We start from the raw sequence: 27,269 nt of genomic DNA, 5'->3' as shown, positions 1-27,269 counted from the left end.
AGTAAAAGTAGAAAAATACAAAAATGTATTATGTATTTGAAAATTGGTACCACTAAACCAGAAATTTAAGAACTGGGCCTAGATAAATAAAATTTTATTTAGGTTAACAGATTAAGGAATTGTTAAACTTTCTGGCTGTTTGTAAATTAGTTTATAGCTTTCCAGTTTAAGGTAAGTTAAACGGTAAAAAATTATTATTTTTTTACAATTTTTTTTTATTTTTGTATATTTTTATTTAAGCTTTTCTGAGTATTTTTAAAAAAAAGAGCAAGACAATTGAAGGTCCAGAAGTATTTTTTTTTATTTTTTAAAAATTGTATGTTCCTAGAGTTTGTATTGTTTTTGAGCAGTCTACCACGCTCAGCTTCAACACTTGTTATAGTAGTATTTATGCAAAGCTAGTAGCTGTGTAATATTTTTTTTGTTAGGTTGTCAGCAATGCATAACAGATGCAGGTAGCAGACTACAACTGACTTGTCTGCCAGTTATTGTTGCTTACCAATAATGTTTGTTGACAAATCTGCAATTTAGTTTATCAAGTGGTGTTTATGTTGTTATTGTTTTATATAATAATTATCATATTCTTTGTGAAGTGCTAATTACTATGACAAAACCAAAAGGAGTTTTTAAAAAAAGGAAATGCAAGGGTAACCAGCATTTTAGGACAAATCCTTTAGGTCAAGGTGAGGTTAGTAGACCTAATGTTACTATTCAATCTAGGCCTAGTGCTTCAAAAGCAAAACTAAATGAAAGTATAAGTGACTATACACAGTACACGAGTGATGAAACAAATATTATAGTTGCTCTATCTCTTTTGAATACAGCCTTGAACAAGTATGTTGTGTGCAAATCTTGTGGCGGAAAAGTAATTTTAGGTGAAGTAAAAGAGAAAAGAAACGGTTTAGCATGTAACTTGTCACTTTCATGTTTGGAATGCCATGGGGAAAATCGGTTCTGGACCTCTGATAAAAGTAATAAGTCCAACCTATATGACATAAATCTAAGAATGCTATATGGCCTTAGATGTATCGGTAAAGGCGGTGAGGCTGGAAAGCTGTTGTGTGCATTATTAAATTTGCCAAAGCCGAACTCAGCGTACACAAGGTATACAAATGTTGTAAGAGAGAGTGTCTTTGATGTTGTGGAGAAATCGATGCAAAAGGCAACAGAAGAAGCTGTGCTTCATAATGAAACGGATGAAAATAATAGAAACCTGACAGTCGCTTATGATGGGACTTGGCAGAAGAGAGGATACAAATAAAAAAATGGCGTTTGCACTCTGACAAGTCTTGACACTGGTAAAATTTTAGATGCTGAGGTATTTACAAAATTTTGCAGTGGTTGTGTGAAGTGTGGGTCAAGTGAAACCAATAAAGAAAACCATATATCTAAGTGTATAAAAAATTATGAAGGGTCAAGCGGAGGTATGGAGACTGTTGCTGCGGTGTCTATTTTTAGCCGATCAGAGGAGAAGCGAGGAGTGAAGTATGAGTACTTTCTGGGTGATGGGAACTCTAAAGCCTACCAAGCAGTAGTCAGTAGTAGGCCATATGATGATGTGGAAGTAAAAAAGCTGGAGTGCATTGGGCATATCCAGAAAAGAATGGGTACACGCCTGAGGAATTATAAACTACGGAACAAAAGTTTAATTTTATCTGATGGGAAAGGACTCAAGGGTGCCGGTAGACTAACTGATAAAGTCATAGACCAACTTCAAGGATATTATGGAGGGGCTATTAGGTCTAACCAATCCAATCTTGATAGCATGAGAAGGGCTATTTGGGCAATCTGGTACCATAAAATGTCAAGTGATGACAATCCTCAGCACGACCTGTGTCCTTTCCCCCCGGACACGTGGTGCGCCTTCCGCAAAGCTGAAGTAGCAGGCACAGTAGCTAATTATAAACATAAAAATTCAATTCCGTTAGCTATTATGGAGGCTATCAAGCCAATATTTAAAGATCTTTCCAACCCCGACCTCCTCAGAAAATGCCTTCATGGGAAGACACAAAATGTTAATGAGGCGTTCAACAACGTGCTTTGGACAAGACTTCCAAAAAATGTTTTTGTTGGTAGGCATACCCTTGAGTTAGGCACATATGATGCAATAGCTACTTTCAATGATGGAAACCTAAGTAGGATTAAAGTTTTAGAACAGCTTGGAATAAAGGACATAGGATCTAACACCATCTGTCTGCTACAACAACTGGACACTGAGCGAATCAACCGAGCGGAGATTGCGGTGCGGAATGCTACGAAGGAAGCTAGGCTGAAGAAAAGGAGGATAAATCTTGAGCAAGATGAAGTAGAAGAAGAAGATTACATACCAGGAGGTTTTTAAAAGGTATTTATAACTTGTATTCAAATAAAATTGCCAGTTGTTACAATGGAAAAGGTATAGGCCTACTTGAACCGCGGTTTCCCGAAAGTCCGGTTTTTAAACACAAATGACTCATTTTTTTAAAAACTATACAAGATATCTTGACCAAACTTTTACATGTTCCCTACATATAGGTGATGATGTGGATCCTCAGGTATATCTCTATCTATTTTTTTAAAAATATTAAAAAATAAAACAAAAAATTTAAAATTGTAAAAATTATTTCTTTTTTAGTTTTATTTACAAAATTTTTATTTACCACAATACTAATATAATTCAGGATCAGTACTGTCACAAAGACATATAAAACAGCTGGTAAAAGTTTCAGAACATTCCCTTAAATGGTTGCTCAGGAAACGGGTCATAAACATATACATTTTTAACATGGGCGAGATAGGAGCGTTTAACTTACCTTAAACTTTAATAAACTATGAAGCTCTAAAATTTGATGCACATTTTTAGTTTTTAAGGCTATTCTGATTGAGTTTTAGACACTGATTAATCATTTTTATTCCATTAATAACAAATAAACCTCTGTTCCAGTCTGCTGAAGACCCAAGTATTCCAAACACCTCTGTTGATAACAACTTCATAGAGTTCCAAAAGTTTATAAAGAAGTTTGAGAGAGAGTATCGCAATTTTGAAGAGTTTGAGTTGCGATACAAGATTTTTTTGGAGAGTCTCAAGGCAGTTGATGTACTGAATAATGCTCCTGGTCTAACGGCAGCATTTGGTGTCTCTCACTTTGCTGACAGAACTGGTATGTAACAAACAAACATTATACTTGTACACCATAATGTGAGGCAACTTTATCAAAGCACAATAAAATCAATGGAAATTTCCTTTTCACGTCTTTATGATGTACATAAGGGCTATCCAGAAAGTAGATTACGTTTTGCTATATAGTCGCTAGTGGTGGGATTAACGCGGCCATTTCTACGTCAGGACACTTCTCCATTCAGTGACTATCCAGCCGTGCTAGTGGAATACTACTGTTCCTTGTTGTTTTACAATAGCAGATTAAAATGTGTGATGCAATTGAAATTCCCACGAGTTGTGAAGTGCAGTTGATAATACAGTTTTTGTTAGCTAAGCACAATAAACCAATTGAGATTTATCGCAATCTCTGTAAAGTTAATAGTAATTATGTGATTACTGAAGGTGGAGTGCGTCAGTGGTGCATTAGGTTTAAAAATGTCCAAATCAATGTCCTTGATAATGAAAGAAGTGGATGGCCAATGGCCAAGCATTGAGACCAATGACATTGTATAGTCTACCATAAGATTAAAGAAGACTGCCTGCCGATTGAAAATAACAGAACTATCACTTATGTAGTTTTCCTCAAATTTAAAGGAGTTTGTTACACAGAAGTTAGGTTACCATACATTTTGTGCAAGATGGGTACTGAAACTTTTAACAGAAAGCATAAAAATCAGTTTTGACATTTTTTGACACGTACGGAAAAGATAAACTTGCTGCTCAATCGAATCATTAAAGATTGACTTAACCCTTATAACGTCAGTATATCTTTTCACGACTTTCAGCAAACGGCACAATATTAAAAAAAAAAAATTTAAATGTGTAAAGTTCATTTTTATTTTTACTTTCTATAATTATGGTAAGTATAAAAAAGTAAAAATTTTAAAATTATAAAGTCACTGTACTCAGGATTGTCAATGTTACGAGACATGTTATTTATCACTAATAATGAACACGGTACTTTGGAATTATACCTACCACACCCAGACATGAATCGTTATTTGACATTTTGCTTCTACTGATTACTAGATTAGCGTAGAACAATATTTCGTCAATATAAAACAGGAATTGTCTTATCGCAAACCCCTCCCCATCCTCAGACAGAGGTCAAAGTCGAGCGGTCTAGTAGATAACGTGATTGCAGAGTCTCGCCGCCCGTTCAGCTGGTGCGTCGCTTTGTTGTACTTCCGTGTTTTACCTCTACATTTCTCCAAACACAAAAATTCAATAAAAACAAACATGATCAAACTAAAACTAAACTCTTTATTGAAAAAACACTCAAAACTTGTTTTTATTCTTGATCATACTCCGCCACCCAAAATGCGAGTGCCATGCCTTTTCGCTGATGTCAACGAAAGAAAAACATCCCTCGAGATAGTACCTATCAGTAAAATATCAAATTCTAGAGGATCTGATCAGAAATATAAATTGAATTGTAATGGAAAGGCAATTATGTACCGCGCAAATCATGTGATGCCGCGTGGCCTGTCGTAATCGGGATTCTCGAGAAAGATAAGATAACAGCGACAACAATACCGATCACAATGCCTGGAAATGCTTGTAATTTTGTAATTAAAGAGTTGTTTTTTTGTTCTATCATGTTTGTTTAGCTATAAATTTATATTTTTGTGTTCTTCATACTGGTGTGGTCGGTATAATCCCAAAGTACCTGAACACTAAATAGGTGACACTAAACACTAAAATGACACTAAAAACACTAAATGAATAATAAAACTAAGATATCAGTACTTTTAACAAATAAATAAAAACCATATAAACAGAAAACACAACGAAGGAAACCGACTCAGCGATGGTTAGACACGCATTACCTGAAGCCAAACTGCAAACAAAAGCGTGCGCGCTTTATGGCGTCTGTGCCGTGTGGCGGGGAGAGTGTCTAGACACTGCGTCTATTGTTTCAAACAATGTAACGCGACAGCTATATTTTGACGCTTGACATAGGTCAATAACCCACACACATGGTTGACGCATACCGTTAGTGACATTGATCGGATTTAAAAGGAACTTAAATTTGCTATAGACACAGTTTTGTGTCGATGCGCCGTACCGCGTCTTTGCCGTTTGGAGATAGTTTGTCTATGCGCCATACGGCGTCTGTGACGTTATAAGGGTTAAGTAAAATACGTTAATTGCGAAACCAAATTATAATCTATGGAGTGGGGGCATACATACGATGAAGACGTGAAACTGTGGGAGGTGTGACTACCTGGTTGAAGTCTCAGGCAGCAGAATTTTATAATGCTGGAATTTCAAAACTAGTTTACCGCTATGATAAATGCCTAAATTTGAATGGTGAATATGTTGAAAAATTGTATTTTAGTGTCACTTTCAAATGTATATAATATAATTTATTTTTGTTTATATTAAAACACAATTTACTTTCTGGCTAGCTCTCGTATGTTAGGTGTTATGCGTTGTCGAAGTGTACATCCTGGACTGAGTATTATGTCTATTTACTTTCCAATTTGTCAAATTTCTGTCAATGAGAGTAATTATAAAGTACTAGTTTCAATCTCAATATTATAATGAATCTCAGATAAACTAGAACAAAAACTGAACGTCCACTCCTAGAAAAAAAAAACAAGCAGGAACAAAAAACCTTAGAAGTGTCCTACTTTGAAATGGTTTCGAGCAGTATTTAGGCATTGTAACCAACATAAAATACAAGTATCATGCTGGATTTCATTATGTACTTTAATAGCCAATATTTATATGTCAATTTGGCTAAAACTCTGATCTCATGAGGAACAGTACTCTACCGGAACCGTCTCATAATGTCAGCTGTTTCAAATAAACCTATTTGTTAGAGCTATATCTCTTAAATCAACTTCATCCAAGAACAACTAACAAGTCCAAACCCAGCCCTGCCTGAATGTGCGGAGATTTGTTTTATATCCTGACAGTTTACAAAATACCACTTAATGAAAAATGTTAGAATTTTCTTAGATGTGAATTTGTTAAAATGTTTAACATTCAAAAGCGTATGTAGGACCTCCTTATATTACAAGAGGCATTGGTTCTTCTGTAATATGCATGATTTGTATTTCTTCAAGGTCTAAATAATTAATTTTTCCACTTCCTCTGAAATTTATCTCAGAGTAGTATGACAAGTTGATTGGAACTATTTTGGGACACAGAAATGGAATTTTCTCCTCTGATGCTGGTTTCCTATTATAAATTTTAACCCAGCTGTTCAGATTCACTAAAAACACTGGAAGAACAGTATTCAGAAATTTGATTTTCTTGGAGTTCTTAGTTTCATGTCCAGTACTCCAATCGGAATATGATGAGTGATTGTTTAAATATATGACAGTATAAATTTTATAAAACATGCTACGATTAATTGAAATTTTCCATTGAGCATTTGCTTAAAAGACTTTTTTAATGTTGTTTGATGGGTACAAATGGTTAACATCAATTAATTTATTCTTGGTAATGTATTTAGCTACTAAAAATATATACACATTGAAACACACATTTTCCCCTTCATATACTCGTATAGTAGGCACACTTATTGTGTAATAATTTAACATGAATTTTTCAGAGCATGAGAAGAAACGGAACTTTGGACTAATGCGCCCTTAATTGAACACGAGGAAATAATGAAACTAAGAATTGTATTTTTTTTCTTAAAGCACTATGACTGTATGAATAATGTGATTAAAAATTTTTCAATTCACATTTTATAAGATTAAAATGTATTTTTAACATAGATTTATTGTGAATAATTTACTTATTTTATTTACTATATTACCTACCAAAATGATCATTATGAGTAATAATAATTTAGTTTAACATTGAGAATGGAAAAAACGTTTTGCTCACAAATGCATATCTCCTCTGAAAGTGGTTTGGCTGTTCTTATAGAGCATGGTGAGTTTTTGGGAATGTAATTAATTACAGGATATGATGTTGTGGACGACCTCTCAATTTAATTTGTGAACACATATTGCGAATGATAGTCAGGTTACGTAGGTTAAAACAAAGAAAGTGAGATTATGGTTTTATATCACGGTCACATCTAAACCTTCCAGTCTGCAAATGGCCGGCTGGCCGAATTCCCCTCACATGTCAGTATATCTTCTTCAAATATTTGCCAGCAGTGTGATATATTTGGAACCATGATGCTTCCGCTGGACTGTATTCAGTGCTGCCATCGACGATGAAATTTTAATCCTAATCATTCCATTTAGGGATGACATCTGATCGGCAGTACGCAAATAAATTGCTAACATTGTTATACTCTCTGCATGAAAAAAAAACATAGATAGATGATTAAATTATTAAGAAATTACTGTAGTTTTTCAAAAATACTTTTGTTCTAATTCGTATTTTCTCTATTCATTGTGGTGTTTTATTGCAAGTCTTCTGCATCTACTCGTGTCAATGACTGATCAACATTAGACAAATTACCAATTGCTAAAACATGTTTTTTTAGTTCTTTGTTTATAAAAATTTTTTTTAGAAATGAACCGTAACAAATTAGTGTTTTTAAACTATGTTTTACTTAAAGTTCATATTTTTTATTACATTCGGCAATGCCACCATTTAGCTGGTTCTGTGTGCTTCATTACATCGGCCAAATTTATGTAACAAAAAACTATATCATTTGCTACCTGATGATATTTTTATACTTCAAAGTTCAGTTTTTATCATTAAAATATCTGTGATTCCCCTTACAAGGTGATTTTGAGGAAGGAAAACATATTTTAAAATGAAAATCTATGTTTTACAGAAGAGGAAATAGTCAATTTTGTATTTTAATTTTTTTGCCACAAGAGAAATTCAGCTTTAGTTGAATGCTGTTTCTTGGCAGAGTATTATCAGAACACTTTTTGTTGACTCAACTTTGATGCCTCCAATAAACCGATTCTAAAAATGCTGTGTATTAATGATTCCCAATAACTGCTATACTTGACTAAGGCATATTATTATAAATAAGAAGTCTCTTACCTCTCTGTCCGTATTATTGGGAACAGCACCCAGAGTCTAATCTTGAATCTTCCTTAAATTTGTAGCTGAATTAAATCATTAAACTACAAATGATAACCACAATTTTTCTTAAGAGACAAGGAATATAGTGTTAGAACAGCTCGACAATATCATAAAAGGTTCTTGTCATCGTACAGTTGGAGCAATAATAACCGAAACCACAAGGATCTCTCGTTATGTACTCTGTATTTATTATTCAAAAATATACCATACAAATGCTACATTAATATTTCCAATATTATTTTATAATGGTAATAGTTCACATGGTATGATTATAATAAATTTAAAATGTTTGATAGTCAAATGTTTACAACTGACATTAAGTTCAAATGTACAATTTTAATTTACCATAGATAAATTTAAAATTAAAAAATTAAATGTAATTATCTTTGGACAAGAACCCATACATTATTATTCCATGTGTATAAAATAACATAATTTTATCTTTAATGTGTCAAACAAAACAAAAAACACTCGTATCTTTTGAGTTTTCATCATGATATAATTTTTTGTGGTAGTTCGGAAGTCATGTTTTAACCGTTGGTCCCCAGGTTGTGTTAGAGAGGGCTTCTTAGTCCTAAATTTGCTTTGTAAAATGACATTCTTTACCTATACCTTTGACCTTTAAGTAGAAGTTGTACAATAATAATGATAAGTTTTTAAAATACTTCGTAAGAATGTAATAAATACTAATCAATTATTATTAACAAGATGTATTTCCAAAATACATAATATTATTATTAATTATTTTTATTTATTTATTAAATTAATTCCTAATTAATTATTAAAAATGTTTAATTACAAAAATTATGGTCTCCCATTTTGTTTTAGAAATTTTGATAGTTAGTACGTCTGTTTGAAATGAATACTGAACATGAATAAATTTCATATCACACAAATAAATGTTATTAGCCAATCTAATAAACTCAAACTTCAATACAGATTATCTTTAGATATCTTGACAATACACTTTTATTATTTCCCAATAGTATGGTGTACTTTACTTGATAAAGATAAATGTAATCACTGACTCTGAATTGTATATTTTTTATTTATTCGGTTCTATCGGCACTTTGCTCTGGGAGCTCATATCCCTCCCACACTTTATTTCTTACGATTGACCAGAAAGTGTGAGTTAAATCTTGATCTTGGTTGACCTTAACCTACAAGTACATGAAGATGGATTCTTCGAATCCTAAATGTACATTGTACAATTGAAAACTACGAAAGTGTTCAAAGGTTTATTCTTGTTTACTATCAACACGTTTCGACGCTACATTTATAATATTAAAATCTTTCTTTTAAATAAAGTAATACCACATTACTGTTTATATTATGGTCTAAAATATAGTCCATTCTATATTAATTCAATAAATAATTTATGATAAATTTAAATCAGATAATCATTGGTTCCAATGTTATACTACCTTTAAAAAGTAGCTGATATATTTCATCACATTTTTTATAGTATGGTTTTGATAAAATAATGATTTCCTCCTACATTAGCACTTCACAGCATCAAGTTGATATTCTGGATCACATTTATGTGTAAATGTATAAAATATTTGTTGTTTATTTTAAAAGCTTTAATAGTTGTTGTTTTATTAAACAAGGCATGTTCAGAAAGTAAGTACCAAAAAAAAAAAAAACAAATCAAACAATTTTTCAACAAAATTTTATTTCTACATGAAAGCCTAAATCTTAAACTATTTTTTGACATAGTTTCGACTGATGTTCAAAGACTTGTCGTAATGGTCAAATTGTCAATGATCAATTTTTGTCTATACCCTCTTCGTAGAAGGTTCCCGCCAACGAATGTAGCTATGACTCCACGACAGTTTTAACTTCATTGTCGGTTTTGTTGGTTGCCTGTCTAGCTCACGCTCAATGTGCAGGAACAAGTGGTAATCAGACGGTACCAAGTCCGGGCTGTAGAGCGTGTGATCAAACTGCTCCCAACGAAATTGTCGAACCAATGTTTGAGTGTCACGAGCAGTATGGGGCCGAGCATTGTCATGGAGCAACACAATTCTGTTACTGAGCATACCTCTCTGTTTGTTTTGAATTGCCCGCCTTAGTTTTCTTAAGGTTTCGCAATACCTTGCCACATTAATGGTTTAACCTCTTGGGAGAAAATAAATCAGCAAAATACCTTTCCGATCCCAAAAGACAGTGCACATGATTTTTTTGCAGACATTGTCATCTTAAATATTTGTTTCTTCAAGGATTGGCTGTGTTCCATTGACTACTGGGATACATCACTCCATTGATTGCTGTATGGATTCCAGTTTGATATGGCAGACTCAAGTTTCATCACCTGTCACAGTTTTGTTTAAAAATTCTCACCATCATCACTGTCGTGTGAGAATAGTCAAAGAACTTCCGAGTCTCTTGGTTTTGTGCACGTCAGTGAGCATTTTTGGAACCCATCGGGAACACAGATTGCAATAACCTAAGCGTTCCGTAACAATTTCGTACAAAAGAGTGCGTGAAATTTGTTGGAAATCGTCAGATAGCGTTGTCATAGTGAAACGTCTGTTCTCTTGGATTTTTTCATCTAACTACCCTTACCAGATCATCGTTGACGAGAGAAAGCCAACCGCTCCGATTCTCATCATGCACATTTGTTCGACTGCCTTTGAACATTCTAACCCACTTTCTCACCATTCCTTCACTCATCATGCCTTCTACGTTAACATATTGAAGTTGACGATAAATTTCAGCCCGGTTTTACATTCCTTGCATTCAAAAATCTTTGGAGAAAACTTTTTAAACGTTTAGAGAAAACTGAAAACACAATGTAGAACAACTAAAATGGCGTGTGTCGATAGCCAGTGAACAAGGATGACTAGTGTGCATGCGCTGAACACCGATTGCAGCTGCAGTAGAAATGAAACGGTACTTACTTTCTGAACACGCCTCGTATTATCACAAATCTGCCTATCAGCAATTAACCAATTCTTTTAAATTCTTTTTCCATTTTTTTCTGTTGCTCTATTTTAACATTTGATATAGTCTGTAATCAAAGGTACTAGTAGTAACTCTGGTAATAATTTAATATACTCCCAAATCAATAAGAGTTTTGGAACTGTAAATATTAAAAATAATAATTGGTAATTTATTCCATGTTTTACATCACTTTTTTACCAATTATGCTTTATCTTCTGAGTATTCTGACTATCATCTAAGTTTTCCTGCTCACTTATAAAAACATTGTTAATACAATAAAAGTCTGTGACAGCATCAGATTCCAGATGCTGCACTAAAAGGAAGGTGAACTTGAGCTAAACTCAACATTCAGAAGATCAAAATATCTCAATGTTTTAATCATTTTAACAGTTCATTTTTATTCAGAAAAATTAAATGATGCCTATAAATTTCTGAGCACTGATCAATTTTCCTGCCTTAATTTTAACGAGTACAAAGTATTTTTACTCATTTTAACTATCCTTTTTTTATATTTTTCAGAGCATGAGAAACAAAACATGGGAGTCTTGCAGTGTCCAAATTAAGACAATCAGGTCCAGTTTTCAAGCTCTATGGAGTCACACCAACAGTGTTAATGCTGTGATAATTCATATATGCATTTTCAGATGTATTTTCAATGTTTTTGTGATATAAATATATTTTATGTGATTTAAAACTGTATTTTTTTAATTTCCCTTTCATGAAGGAGGAGGAGCTCTTCTTATTGGAATATAAATTTTCTATTATTTTAATAAAGAAAAACTCACAATTAAATTCCCTTTCATGATTTTGGCTTCACATGGAAGTTTGACTTCTCCTAATTTAGAGTGTTTAAGTGTATTAATCATCATTGAAATACATCATCATTTTAATTTAATTCCATATGAGTTTGAGAGTTTTTGTAATTACCAATTTGACTAATCTTTGAAGTGAAATAAATCAAATTAATTTGCTTAAAATCTTATAAATAAAAATGAATCACAAAATGTGTTGGTAAGCGTTAATCTCGAGAACAGCTGGATCAATTCGGTTAATTCTTTTTATAAAAAAATGTTCATTGAAATCCATGGAAGGATTTTATGAAGAAAAATATAAAAAAAGTTACCTGAAATATTTTAGAATTAAAAAAAATTGTTTTTATTTTTCATAATTCAAATTTGAACTGGCACTAAACAGCTGTTCACACCTTCAATTTTATATCGACAAATTGACTGAAACATCTGTTTACATTTAAATTTGATCAAATATTAAGTAAACAGTGCTGATCAGTAGTGCAATGCATGTAGTAAATAAATATGTGATTTAAAACTGTATTTTTTAAATTCCCTTTCATGAAGGAGGAGGAGCTCTTCTTATTGGAATATAAATTTTCTATTATTTTAATAAAGAAAAACTCACAATTAAATTCCCTTTCATGATTTTGGCTTCACATGGAAGTTTGACTTCTCCTAATTTAGAGTGTTTAAGAATCAAGAATCAAGAACTTTATTTTCCATTAAGTAAACAAGTTACAATAGGCATCGTCAAGAAGTTATATACAAAATTAAGGTGTCAAGTCCAACATATCACAGTTCATATACTCTTCTGCAGTATAAAATGCTTTCTTCTTAAGCCACTTAGCAATAGTACAACTAAATTTATTACAAGGAAGTGACCTGATGGACATCGGCAGTTTATTGTATAACAAGATTTGTTGATACTTAAAACTATCTAAACACTTATTAAGCCTAACATTAGGTTTAACAAGATCTTTCTTTTGTCTAGTATTGTAATCATGTATTGAATTTGCTTGATTAAAATTACTAATGTTTTTCTTAACATAAATCAGGTTACAGCTAATGTAGATACATGCAAGAGTCATAATATTAAGTTGTTGAAAAGTGTTTCTACATGAAGCCGACATGGCTAGTCCGTTTATTATTCTAAGAGCCTTCTTCTGCCAAATAAAGGCTCTTTTTGCTGAACTAGAACCACCCCAAAGACGTATACCATAGCTCAGATGTGCATGAAAAAGGCCAAAGTATATCATGACAAGAACATCCAGATTCACGCAATCCTTCAACTTTCTTAAAAGATAAGTAACTCTGGACAGTTTTTTACAGAGATGATTAACATGTTCGTCCCAACAGAGTTTGCTGTCTAAATGAATACCAAGCAATTTTACAGGTTTGAACAAGTCATAGTCTACATCCGATAAATGGTTCTTTAAAGTAAATATTATTTGTTCAGTCTTAGTATCATTTATTAACAGATCATTAGCAAGAAACCATTGTTTTGCTTGTTTTAATGAATGTTTAAGTTGAATTTTCACATCTAAAATATCCAAACCAGAGTTAGTAATGGTTGTATCATCTGCATATAGAACAGAAAAAGATGAAACATTATAACTAAAATCATTAACAAAAATTAAAAAAAGAAAGGGTCCCAGTACTGAACCTTGTGGTACCCCAGCTGAAACATTTAAAAATTGAGAATCTTTGTCTTGTATACAAACTATTTGTTTTCTATCTGTAAGGTAGCTACTCAACAATTGCAGCTCTTTGTCCAAAATTCCATAATATTTTAGCTTTTTTGACAATAAGCCATGTGAAACCGTATCAAACGCCTTAGCAGCTAATGTATTCTAAGTGTATTAATCATCATTGAAATACATCATCATTTTAATTTAATTCCATATGAGTTTGAGAGTTTTTGTAATTACCAATTTGACTAATCTTTGAAGTGAAATAAATCAAATTAATTTGCTTAAAATCTTATAAATAAAAATGAATCACAAAATGTGTTGGTAAGCGTTAATCTCGAGAACAGCTGGATCAATTCGGTTAATTCTTTTTATAAAAAAATGTTCATTGAAATCCATGGAAGGATTTTATGAAGAAAAATATAAAAAAGTTACCTGAAATATTTTAGAATTAAAAAAAATTGTTTTTATTTTTCATAATTCAAATTTGAACTGGCACTAAACAGCTGTTCACACCTTCAATTTTATATCGACAAATTGACTGAAACATCTGTTTACATTTAAATTTGATCAAATATTAAGTAAACAGTGCTGATCAGTAGTGCAATGCAGGTAGTAAATAAAAAGTGAATATCAAAATTTTACTCCAGATCGCACCAGTGACGAATTTAAATCATCTAATGCATTTTAAATATTATTTAAACACTGCTATGTAATCAACCTTAATGAACAAAGTTATGAATGTTTTCACATAATTTACTTTAAACTGGTTGGCTTCCTTGACATTGTGATATGGCATTTTAACAGTGGCTTTTTTAAAAACAGAGAAATGAACACTAAAATGCCTCAACGATTCATTCTTTCCCTAGCTACAGTCCAAAAAACAAGTGTAACGCAAGTATTACTTTCCCTTGGCCGTAATAGGTCCTACGGAAAATGTGATATGATTCAATCCATAACAGAAAAAGAACAGACCAACATCGTCAACAAGACTGACCCAGGTCGAAACAGGAGGAGACAGACAAACCTCGCCTAAAAAACTGAACTGGGGACAAAAACTCTTCACAAGAACAAGGGACCAATCTTGGACAAAAGATGCCTTTACCTCCTTACACAGCAAAGAAGTTAGCAATCTGGGGAGACGTTAGAGGAGTTCTTTCTGAAAAAATATTGAGGATGCTTTATCGTTCAGAAATGATTCCTCTCTTATACCTACGAAGAGATTTTCCTGGGCTATCAATTCAAACATGGAAAATGTGTCAACTACAAGAAATCCCAGCCTCAAGGATCAAGAAAACAAAATCTCTGTTGCCAATGGTCCAATGACTCTGAAACTCAGGCAAGATATTCCACGATCTGAAGAAACTTCCACCCAAACCCTAGTCACACCACCCCTTATAAAACCAATCGAGTCCCACAACATTCAGCATTTTTTAGACCCCACTCAGAGAAAAAAAACTCGAGACAAAACGTTTGTAAACTCAACTTGGGCCACAACAATCTTTCATCACGGCAGAATACTGTAGTCTTTCATCAAAATGTTGACAGACTTGGTAATAAAATTGACAGATTGAACCATCTCTTAGACTTGGATAAACCCGACTTTGTTGTACTCACAGAACATGGACTGAATCTGACTACTCTGGAAAACGTGTGCCTGCTAAATTACATTTTGGTTGCTGCATACTGCAGAGAAAATCACCTGAAAGGGGGTGTGGCCATATACAAAAGCAAAAATATGGCTAATGAGGCAGAATGTTTCGACTTAAGCAGCCATTGTGAAGAGCTCCGTTTGCGAAATGTGTGCGGTAAAGGTAACTTTGGATAGGAGAAGACATCTTTACATACTTGGAATTTACCGTCCCCCGAATGCTTCTCTTGACATCTCATTGTTGCACTTAGCTGATGCACTAGAGAAAATACCCACAAACAACAGTAGGATCTGCATTTTCGGAGGACTTCAACATCAACAACTTAACAACTTCAAGAGAGAATAACGGCTCTATGTGAAATGCTTGCTTCTCTGAATATCTCAAGATTACCACTACCCCCTACCAGAATAACTAGTACCTCTGCCACCTCCATCGATCTTGTATGCACCAACCTAAAGCCTCATGAAGTAAGAGTTCAAGTAACAAATACAGGCATTTCTGATCATACTGGACAGCTGTGTTTCTTGAAGTTCCATCTCGCCTTAAAAAGGTCTTCAACCTCAACTAGAAGGCACTTAAATGAAGACAATCTTTCACATCTGAAAAGCCTGCTTGCACTGCAATCATGGGAAAGAGTCTACCAAGAAAACAGTGCAGAACGTGCCTACTCTAACTTTATAGCCACATTTTCAGCTGCTCTGGACATTGCCTGTCCTCTTAAGACGTCTCGAAGAAAACCAACCGAGCCCAAGCCTCAAGTAACCTACCATCCAGATGCTATAGAGCTCAGGAAAAGCTTCATTGAGGCTCAAAAAAGCTTTATGTCAAGCGGAAGAGAAGAGGGAATAAAGTAATTGCCTTTCAAAGGAAGAAGGATTACGACCTGAAATTGAGGACTTTAAGACAAGAGGCAAATGAGACCTTCCATCACTAGATCCGACAACAAATCAAAAGCCATCTGGAGAATCATCAACCACGAGAGATCATCCTCTACGGAAACCCCAGTGACCACTTGGCGGCTGGAAATTTCAGGAGAGGTGGACAGTGATCTTGACAAAGTAACTGAAACACTTCAATACATTTTTTGCCACTGCAGCTGAGAATTTGTTACGCAATACTAACACTCGAAGATCACATGTTGCTCAGTTGAATAACTCTTTTCAAGGAGAAACACTTGCCAACTGGCCGCTTGCGTCACATGAGGAGGTCTTAAATATTGTTTCTTCGCTGAAAATCAACATCGTCTGCGGGGGGGTTGATGGTATTTAACTCTAAGATGATAAAGTTTTGTATTAATGAGATTAGCAAGCCTCTTACCAACATCATTAATAAGTCTCTGTCTCAGGGTGAATTTCCTACAAAATTAAAAACATCTAAAGTGTGTCCTCTCCACAAAAATGGAAGCAAACAGGAGGTTCAAAATTACAGACCCATATCTCTTGTTCCAACTATTTCTAAAATTAATTGAAAAAATAGTATTGGTAAGGCTCTTGGATCACTTAAATATCAACAACCTTCTACCTGAAAGACAACACGGTTTCATATCCGGAAAATCAACCACAAGTGCACTAATTGACCTAGTAGAACAAATTATAGACAACCTTGAGAAAGGAATCACTGTTACAAGTGTTTTTTCTTGACCTCAGCAAAGCGTTTTGACTCCCTAGACCACAGATTAATAATTCAAAAGATCGAATCTCTGGGCTTTGAGGGAATGCACACTGAGGTGGTTTCAAAGTTATCTCAGCGAGAGATGCCAGATAGTCGAGATAAAAACAAGTGCAGTGTGGATTTGAGAGAACTGTAAGGTCCAAATCAAAAATGGTCAAACGAGGTGTCCCTCAAGGTTTCGGTTTTGGGCCCGGTCTTGTTTGTACTTTTCACTTCAGATTTGCCAAAATACCTCGAAAATCAATGTTATCCAATCATGTTTGCTGATGACACTGTCCCTGTTGACTGGCAGTAACTCTTCTGAGCTCTTAGATATTAACACCTATATTTCAGTGAGCATGGCACAACAGTACTGTGATAGCAATGATCTTGTTTTTAACTCCTCTAAGACAAAACTCCTAGCACTGGGAAGGCTGAAAGATGAGTTGACTGAGCCTCCAGACTTACAACGGGTTGGGACAACCAAACATTTGGGTGTTATACTGGACGAATGTCTTTTCCTGGAAAGATCATGTAGATCAGTTATGCTCTAGACTCAATTCTGCAGTTTTTGCATTGAAGAGAATCAAGGCAGTAGCCACATCAACTGCAACAAAAACTGCATATCATGCCATCTTTTGAATCCCACCCTTCGTTATGGGGATAATCCTCTGGGGAGGCTCTACAATGGACAACCTTGAACGAGTCCTTATTGCGCAGAAGCGTGCTGTTTCGGGTCATGGCTGGTCTTCAACCTCGGGATAGCTGTAGAGAAGCCTTCAAGTCTCTTGGAATTCTCACAGTGGTGTCCATCTACATCATCGAGGTCATCAATCACGCAGCCTCACGTGGGAACTTGCCCAGAATGAGTGCTGTCCATGATCATCACACGCGACATGGTAATGACTTCTCTCCCTACCGATACACAGGACAGCACTTTTCTCCAAGAAACCTTGCTACGCTGGGGCAAAGCTGTTCAACTTACTTCCTCAAGACTTCAAAAATTGTGACTCCAAAACCTTAAAAAGAAGACTGCTAAATTGGCTCAAAGACAGATCCATCTACAACCCTTGACGAGTTCAAGACTTCAATAAACAGTTTTCATTAAAACATGACATGTAATGTAAATTATTTCATATTGTAATACTTTGACACCTATTCTTTTCTTGATGAAATTGAATAAAGTTTTCTGATTTCTGATTACGTATGTGTATATTTTCTTCATGAGGACAACAAAACAAACAACTATGTCACTGAAAATAGATTACAGAAGCCGACAGCAGACGATTTTGACCAAAGTAGATTTCTGAGATCTGCGTAATCGAACGTATCTAGAATTTGATCGAGGAAATATTGCAAGCTGAAATGTGACATAGTGAGTGAATTTAAACGATCTGAAGTAGGCACTTTTTAACCGAAGTAGGCCTCTCGGTCCTACGTAAGTATATATTTTTACTTCGTCAGGACAAGGCAACTCTACTATGGTACTGGAAATATCTTAGACCTGAAATATGTGATAAAAGCTAGAAATAGACGTTTTTTGACCGAAGTAGGTTTCTGAGATCTGTGTATTTGTATTTTATTTATCAGAATAATAATGCAGGCTCAGCTATGACATTGCAAATATAATTAATCAATTTGAACCAGAGATGCTCTTCCACGTGCAAAACACGATATATTAATTAAATTAAACTCTGATAATATCTACTTGATGTATGCATACTTATGTTTTAAAATTTTCATAGAACTCCATCATTTTACATAATAAGTGCTTTTACTATAAGTAATATAAGGACTTCGATTCTAAAGATTCAACACATTAATAATCAGTATTGATATTTACTAAAGTCTTTATGGGAGAGTTGTGTTTTTCCATTCAACACTGTTTAACCAATAACTGAGTCAACTATTGTTCAGGCTTCTGTGAAATATTCTAGTACCTTGTACTATGATCTCACAAGTGTGATACAATAGGTATTGATACAGCTTTGCCGTGACACATCCTAAAACAATGGATTGAATCACAGGTTTTTACAGTATAATGTTTGTGTTCATTTATAATAGAATAATCTAAATGAAATCAGATCAATTAAAACTGTTTATTTACACACAAATCCATTTGAACTATTACATATTAATTCTGAAATAAAATAAATAACTAGTTGGTGATGAGACTTTCTAAAAATGATTTTATAAAATAAGTGGCTGGTTGTATTTTAATTCTTAAATGAAACAAAGACTTTTTAAATGATTTAGTAAATCAAAAGTTGTTTGGGTCTTCAAATTTCAGTGAAGTTGGTGTTATTATTCAAGTTTAATTTTTATTTTAACAGTGTAATTAATTAATAAAATTAAAGCGTTTAGATACGTATTAATAAGATCTTTAACAAAATAAGACATCTTTCATAATTCTACAACCAAAATTAAGGCTGTAAAGGCTTTTGAAGTTTAACATTGTTCTTATGAGATAAGCCCCAGGTCGTTTGATTACAGTTGGCTCTTAACAGAATTATTTCTAACTAATTACAACAATTTTCTTAGCTCAAGTTTAAACAATATTAATTTCCAAGACACACTTCAGAAAGTCCATGTTCTTAAATTACAGTAAGAGACTTTTGATAGATTATGAGGAGAAATTTCCAATTAGAGAAAGAGTTCCATTTATAGCAGAGAATCATAGTTTGAAAAGATGAAAATGAGATGATGCAATTTAGATACTTTGGGAGTTTTAGTATGTCTACAGTTTTAAGGTAACCTAATAAAATTTGGTATAAATACAATACTTTAAAATTTTAAGTACAGTACAAACTCGGTTAAGTCGGACTAGCCTGGACCGCAGTCTATCCAACATAATGAAAATCCAGGTTTAATGGAGATTGTTCAACAAATAAGAACAACATGTACAAACAATGCAATATTTGTTTATTGAGGAGAAACACTTAGAATACACATCACAATAAAGTGTAATACACCAAATATAGTTTAATTTTGTTAATTTGAGTTACGTTAGCATTGAATGCCGTTTCCGTGCAATCACCCATCCTTTTCAACATATGAAGCTCGCTGGTTTTGTCTCTACTTGTTGCTCGAAATAAATCATGATCTCACCGAAATTAGGTGATGTTTCTGCATGGCTTATAACTGCGATATTTTCAACGTTTTTTGTCGTCAGTATCCTCGCTGTTACATGTCGCAATACATGTAAATATTAAGTTCTAGGAACAGTCTACGATAAATAACAATCTGTCTCACGCTCGCTCGGCAGTCTGAGGGTACAGCAAAAAGCTAATTTAAAACTTTCCTGAACTGATCCGGTTACCCAGAGATCCGAAATAAAGAGGTCCGACTTAACGAGGTTCCACTTTATCCATCCATTGGGTTAACAAACTCAAGGTTAAAATTAAACAACAAATGCTTCATTAAAGCTATCCTAGTACAAAGCTTTTTTTAATTATGTATTTTTTACAATAGCTTTTAATTTGTAGTACAATAGCTGATTACTGCTTTCACAGTTTCCTAAAAGTCTAAATTAACTTATAAATGGTCATTTGTAGTTTAAATATATTATTATAGTTATATTTTATACACATAATATTTTATATGTGTGTGTGTGTGTGTGCGTGCGTGCGTGAGTACGTGCGTGCGTGTGTGTTGTGTGTGTGTGTGTGTGTGTGTGTGTGTGTGTGTGTGTGTCAGTGTGAGTTGAAAACAATTTCACATAATCATTTGTGTCCAGAAAGCAGTTTTCTTTCAGAAGAAAATAAAATGGTGTATTTACCATAACTGGGTGTTTGGGCATTGACAAGTTGTTTAGTCATTGTAGTCATAACTACAAAATGTAAAATCAAAATCAAAATGTAAAATGTCTACAAAATGTAAAATTGTGGTGGTTTAAAAAACTTAAATCAAAGTCAAAAAGTATTTTTCTTCCATCAAAAAACATTTACATCTAGTTTACATACGTTTCTTTAGGTGTAATACAATATACTACTATAAACTGATAAGGTTGCTGTAAAACTTAATAAAATAATACTTAGAAATTAATTCCCAAACTAAGTAAAAACTTGTGTTTTGGGAATGAGTCTCTTTTAATATACTGCACTGTTATTTAATATTTTATTGTAGCTTAGTTATAACGAAAAAGAAATAAGATTGCTGTAAATATAAATATATTTAAAAAAATTATTAATTGATTATGTTTTTAGTAATTTTTAAAAAAGATACTAAAGCTTGTCAAACCGTCATTGGAAACACGGAGACATCTCAGAAAACACCAGCAACACTAAAAGATTGCTCTGTACATTGTGATCCTGTGTCAACCAACTACGAACGAAGCGCAGAAGATAGAGAGCTAATTGACAGCCTCAAAACGACCATCCAGGTTTTGGAAGCGGAGTTGGAATGCCTCAGATCGGAATGCAAACTATGCAACAGTAGTCCGTGGTCGACTTATGTTAAAAAGAGGAGCCTGCCAATAGACTTGCAAAATAAATTCCTACCTCTTGACTTGGACAATAATGAACGGAAAACAAACAAACTGGAGAAGAGAAAATCTACACAAAATAAAAACAAAAAGAAGAAAAAGAAAAAAGTAAACACTGGAACTGGACACTGGCAAACAAAGAAAAAGAAGGACCACGCCCCACTCAATGTAGAACCAAAGTTTATCGAGCAGGTGCCAAGTGAAATTACATTCTCATCAATGCTGATTGTGGGCGACAGCCATGGCAGACACCTGGCGGGCATGGTTCAGGACCTCATCGGCGGGGGCCCTAAAGTGACCGGCGTGTGCAAGCCAGGGGCCGGACTCCTTGACGTCGCGTCTTCCAGGCCTTCTTCAGATGACTTCACCGTCCTCATCGCCGGTACAAACGACAATGCCAACGGTCAGCGATCAAACATCTTCCGCCATCTGGAGCGGGTTTTACAAGACAGAATGGGGGCGTCTCGGGTGGTGGTGTCGACTGTCCCTCATCGGCACGACCTTCCTGCTTGGCATCCAGTGCATCGCGATACAGATAATGTGAACAGGCATATTGAAGAAATAGCTGTTCGTCATGCCGGGGTTAAAGTATTAGATTTTAACAAAATACCCAAACGCCTGTTCACACGCCACGGGATGCACTTGCGAATGCCTGGCAGGCGGCTGCTGGCTAGACGCCTCCTTCAATGCCTGCACCAATTTGCTGAAGACGGGGTGGCCTCACCGCCTACGCCTGGCGCTGCCATCACTCGTTCCATGGCGGCTGCTGATGGGTCCTGTGGATCGCCTGCGAGGGTGCCGGTCATGTTGCAACACGACAGCTATTCAGAAGCAGTAAAGGCCCAGCTGTCGGCGTCAGTAGCACCTGCGACGCCACCTGCTCCACCTCCGCAGCCACTTCCTTCTACAACGGCCCTGCCAGCGTCTCCACCGGCACCAGTAGTACATATTTCTCAATCTTTTTTAGTAGGGACTCCACTCCAAGTACCCATACAAATTTGACTGACAAGCAAAAAACAATAAAAACACAAATCTCAAACAATTTCAAAATTTTTCACCAAAACGCAAAAATTGCCACAAATAAAGGAGATGAGCTCCTCCTCGTGTGTGAGGAGCTCAATCCTGATTTGCTAGTTGTAACCGAGCACGGTTTTAACAACAGCAACATTGAAAATTTCAAAATTCAAAATTATGAATTGGCAAACTTTTATTGCCGCAACTCCTTCAAAGGAGGAGGTGTAGCAGTTTTTCTAAAAAACGAAATCTCCTTTACCCCCCTCACCCTTGCCAAACCTACAGACAAAGACTTTGAACTCACCCCCGTGTAAGTACAAACAAAAAACTCCAATTTTGATCTGATTGGCTTATATAGGTCTCCCAGCGGAAACGAAGCGTCTTTTTTTTTTTAATTTCGAAGAAACTCTCTCTGACTTGACAGACAAAAATCGCGGCTTCATTGTCGTGGGGGACTTCAATATTGATGTTTTAGATGTTGATAGCCCCATGACGAGGAGATTCGCCGATATACTGAGGTCGTTTGGCCTAAAGTGGTCAGTCACCTCTCCAACAAGAGTGACGGCCGATTCGGCGACTGCGATCGACAATGTCGTCACAAACATGACAGACATTGATGTATTGGTGGTTGACACAGCCATTTCAGACCACTATGGCCAACAGGTCATCGTCAATGGTCATGAACCTACAAGGGGTCCAGTCGAAAAGAAAACAACTAGAGACATAAGGCCCGCAAACATAGCATTACTCAACTTTCTTTTGAAAAAAGAGAGTTGGAGCTTTCTAAATTTTGAAGACTCCCTTGAGCTGCAATTCCAAACATTTGAAAACACCTTCAATTTCAATTTAGACGTGAGCTGTCCCCTAAGGTGTACCGTTATTATAGCACATATATTTTAAATTTATATGGAGCAAATACTTTATAATTATTAAACAACTTTTCGGAAATACTTGCTTTATTCCGAAATTTAAGTTTCACCCAAAAGTTTACAAAGTTTACAAACTTTTGATTCAATTTTCTTCAAATGTCACTCAATCGAGCAAATCTAATTAAGAGTCTGATTAAAAGATATTAAAATTAAAATTAAACTAAAAATGTATACTTCTCCAAAAATGGTTTAAATTTACAAAACAAAATAAAAAAGTTCTCTACTCAAAATACTCAAAATTAATATAACACAAAACTTGATATTTACTTTATCACCAAAATTTAATTCACAAAACTTCAAAAAATTTGAATTAAATTTTCAGACTCTGAAAGATGGGAAACTTTCGAAATTTTTAATACAGTATTATAAAATAAAAGATATTAACTATACGCTGGTACGGGACTTACTACTTTGAAGATTACGGAGGCAGATCGGATCTTAAAACGCACTAAAAATTTTTAAATACTTCAAATTGACTTTACCCACGAAAAATAAATTACTCTAAATCCCAACTATTGGGTTAGAGAAAGAACTTCAGCTACTAACTCGACCGCTACACGTACTCCTCGTCGTGGCTTCAAGACTCGACTGCCCACTTCTGACCCTCTCCAGGCTTGCCGGGTCGGAACGTAGACCGATCATGCTGATTAACCGGTTCAACTAAAACAATGTGTCCACGCACCGCGTCTAGTTAACAGGAGCCTACTTCCTACCGCGATTCAGCATAAAGAATTAGAACTATGGTACATATTTTCCCTAGCCCGAAGCTGCAATCACGGTAGGAACCTAAAACCTTTAAACACTCATCCCGGACTAAGTACAATAATATCCCTCCACATGCACACTTTTGTAAATAACAAATTCTTTTGTACTTATCACTTACGTGGAGGCTGTGATGTGTAGTCCGAGGGTGATGTTGGTAGGAGTGTCCGACGTTCCAGTGTGGCTCCCCAGGTAGCCATCGCAGAGGGATGTGGTAGGTGAGGAGTCGAGGCAGGTAGCTTCTCCAATGATTGTGCGGGCCGGGTGCAGTGCGGCGGCCTCGTTGATCTCGTTGGTTGGCTGGCTCTGGTTTCGCTAATAGCACTGCTACCTGCTCCTCCAATCTAATAACAATTTCAGCCAGCGAGGCATTGAAGCTCTTGGAGGACATTCCTTTTACAAAATATTCCCTCCGTATAATTGTATGGCTGTCAGTCTTTCACGGTGTTCTTATTGTACGCCTGCGCCAGTGTCACGAATGTAAACCATTACCAGATGTTGTTAATTACAATACAATCAATTTACAGGGATTACAATGGCACAATAATCAATTGTTTTACACACAATAAACCTCATATAGTGATAAAAAAACAATATTACCCTGTCCTTCTACATTTGAAGGAACAGGGAAGAAATATCACTATCAATACAACTCATTGTACACCAAAAAATATTACCCTGTCCTTCTCTATTGGAAGGAACAGGGGACAACAACACCACAACATTACCAAAATTACCCTGTCCTTCTACATTTGAAGGAACAGGGAAGAAATATATCTCATGATATATCACAATACTCTGTGTATTAATTTCATACACCATTAATGCCGTTCATTGTCCCTGAAAATTACATGGTTTACAACAACACTCCTATCACACACTTACACTGGCATTTTATATTATGACTTCTCATCTTAGCCATACAATTACTGAAATAAAAACGTCGTCACATCACCCTTTCATATTCCAATATTTATTTGTATTATTATAATAAACTACTGGACTCTCCTATACTTAACTTGTTTTGTGTTTTGGGCCAAATTAATACATAATTATATAATCAATTCTTGAAGTTTAATTTATAAATAAATTATATTGTCATTTTATTGTTTTTAGACCCATCTTCAATTCCTTTTCAACAATATAATTGTCTGAAAATAAAACATACTGACCTTTGCCCCGGGCTAATGTTTATTGAGTTTTCAAATTTCACATTTTTTTCAAATTTTGTATTTAAATTTAAATTTTGAAATATGCACCTTTAAAGAAAAAACAACCTATCTTTACTTTTAGAACCAAAAAAAAGACATTTTACCAGGATCAATATTTCCTTGTTATTTCTCTGATAAGCATTTAACATGAAAATATTCAATCATATTGCCCAGTCCTATCTTTACTGCCGTGTCATAAACTCTTTCACTTATCGGGCCCACTTAGTTTTCACTTATCAGAGTCACTTCGCTTTCACTTATCGGGTTCACTTGTAATTAAACTTTACGATACGGACTCTTCTGAACAAATACTTTTACAAGGGGCCGAGTTATTTCCAGCTTGATTACATCCTGACCTTTTTACAATTTACACAGGGCGCTCTCAACAATATTCCTATCTCCTGCCCTCATTGTTCTTGAACCTTTCTATAAACCATAATTATTTTATAACCCTTTCCGGTTACTTAGCATTGTACATATTATTAAATTTCAAAGGGGACCTCCCACATTTTTCTAAGTTTATGACGGTGTCGTTTCCAAAAGCATTTCCGTCCCTAAAATTTTATTTCAAATATAATTCCTTTTTTGAGCAACAGATCCACATGCGCTAGCTCCATTTTTATTTTAAAATAATTTTTCTTAAAATAAATCAAATATTCCAAACTCACAATATTATTCTAAGTTCCTAAGTCTTACTCACTACACAAAATTATGCAGGTTTATACACAATGTTCAAGTTCATACAAGTCTTATACAAGTTACACACACTTTTCATGAATTATACAAGTTTATACCAGTTTACAAGTTCTTTCCTGTAAATAACCTGTTGTACAAGTTTATGCTCAAAAAGAAAAAGCAGATTGGCGCAAATTATGTACCGTTATTATAGCACATTATATTTTAAATTTATATGGAGCAAATACTTTATAAATTAAACAACTTTTCGGAAAATACTTGCTTTATTCCGAAATTTAAGTTCACCCAAAAGTTTACAAAGTTTACAAACTTTTGATTCAATTTTCTTCAAATGTCACTCAATCGAGCAAATCTAATTAAGAGTCTGATTAAAAGATATTAAAATTAAAATTAAACTAAAAATGTAATACTTCTCCAAAAATGGTTTTAAATTTATAAAAACAAAAATAAAAAGTTCTCTTCTCAAAATACTCAAAAATTAATATAACACAAAACTTGATATTTACTTTATCACCAAAATTTAATTCACAAAACTTCAAAAAATTTGAATTAAATTTTCAGACTCTGAAAGATGGGAAACTTTCGAAATTTTTAATACAGTATTATAAAATAAAAGATATTAACTATACGCTGGTACGGGACTTACTACTTTGAAGATTACGGAGGCAGATCGGATCTTAAAACGCACTAAAAATTTTAAATACTTCAAATTGACTTTACCCACGAAAAATAAATTACTCTAAATCCCAAACTATTGGGTTAGAGAAAGAACTTCAGCTACTAACTCGACCGCTAACACGTACTCCTCGTCGTGGCTTCAAGACTCGACTGCCCACTTCTGACCCTCTCCAGGCTTGCCGTGGTCGGAACGTAGACCGATCAGCTGATTACCCGGTTCAACTAAACAATGTCCACGCACCGCGTCTAGTTAACAGGAGCCTACTTCCTACCGCGATTCAGCATAAAGAATTAGAACTATGGTACAAAGGAATACCCAACAAAAACGCAAAAAAAGGAAGTGCACATGGATTACCAAAGGTATCCTGGTTTCTAGAGAAAGACTCCTCTTTTTCTCAGAAACTAACAAGCACACAACCAACGAGGAATTCAAAACATTTTTTCAAAATTACAAACGGATTTATAAAAAAGTCATCAAGGCTGCAAAAGCTTACGATGTAAACAAAGCATTGCTCACGTCAAAAAAGGTTTCAAAAACCGCATGGGCCATCATTAACAATAAAAAACCACTGACTGACAAACCAATTGAACTGCACATAAAAAATAAACTCATC

The 27,269-nt window shown here is 34.6% G+C and overlaps 1 protein-coding gene across 2 annotated transcripts; it reads left to right on the top strand.

Moving 5' to 3' along the window:
• Nucleotides 1-335: 335 nt before the first annotated feature.
• On the top strand, nucleotides 336-11,795 carry LOC124367513. Of its 2 annotated transcripts, none has more exons than XM_046824388.1 (3): nucleotides 336-2,344; nucleotides 2,924-3,140; nucleotides 11,621-11,795. In XM_046824388.1, the coding sequence occupies exon 1, from the start codon at nucleotides 1,427-1,429 to the stop codon at nucleotides 2,339-2,341; it is 915 nt and encodes a 304-aa protein (XP_046680344.1). In that variant the 5' UTR covers nucleotides 336-1,426; the 3' UTR covers nucleotides 2,342-2,344; nucleotides 2,924-3,140; nucleotides 11,621-11,795. The 2 variants fall into 2 exon arrangements, with proteins under 2 accessions (XP_046680344.1, XP_046680345.1); XM_046824389.1 differs by lacking the exon at nucleotides 11,621-11,795 and adding an exon at nucleotides 6,705-6,874.
• Nucleotides 11,796-27,269: the final 15,474 nt, after the last annotated feature.

The sequence above is a fragment of the Homalodisca vitripennis genome, chromosome 8 (assembly GCF_021130785.1).
Source record: "Homalodisca vitripennis isolate AUS2020 chromosome 8, UT_GWSS_2.1, whole genome shotgun sequence".
NCBI classification, from domain to species: domain Eukaryota; kingdom Metazoa; phylum Arthropoda; class Insecta; order Hemiptera; family Cicadellidae; genus Homalodisca; species Homalodisca vitripennis.
This window is presented reverse-complemented; position numbering and strand designations above follow the sequence as displayed.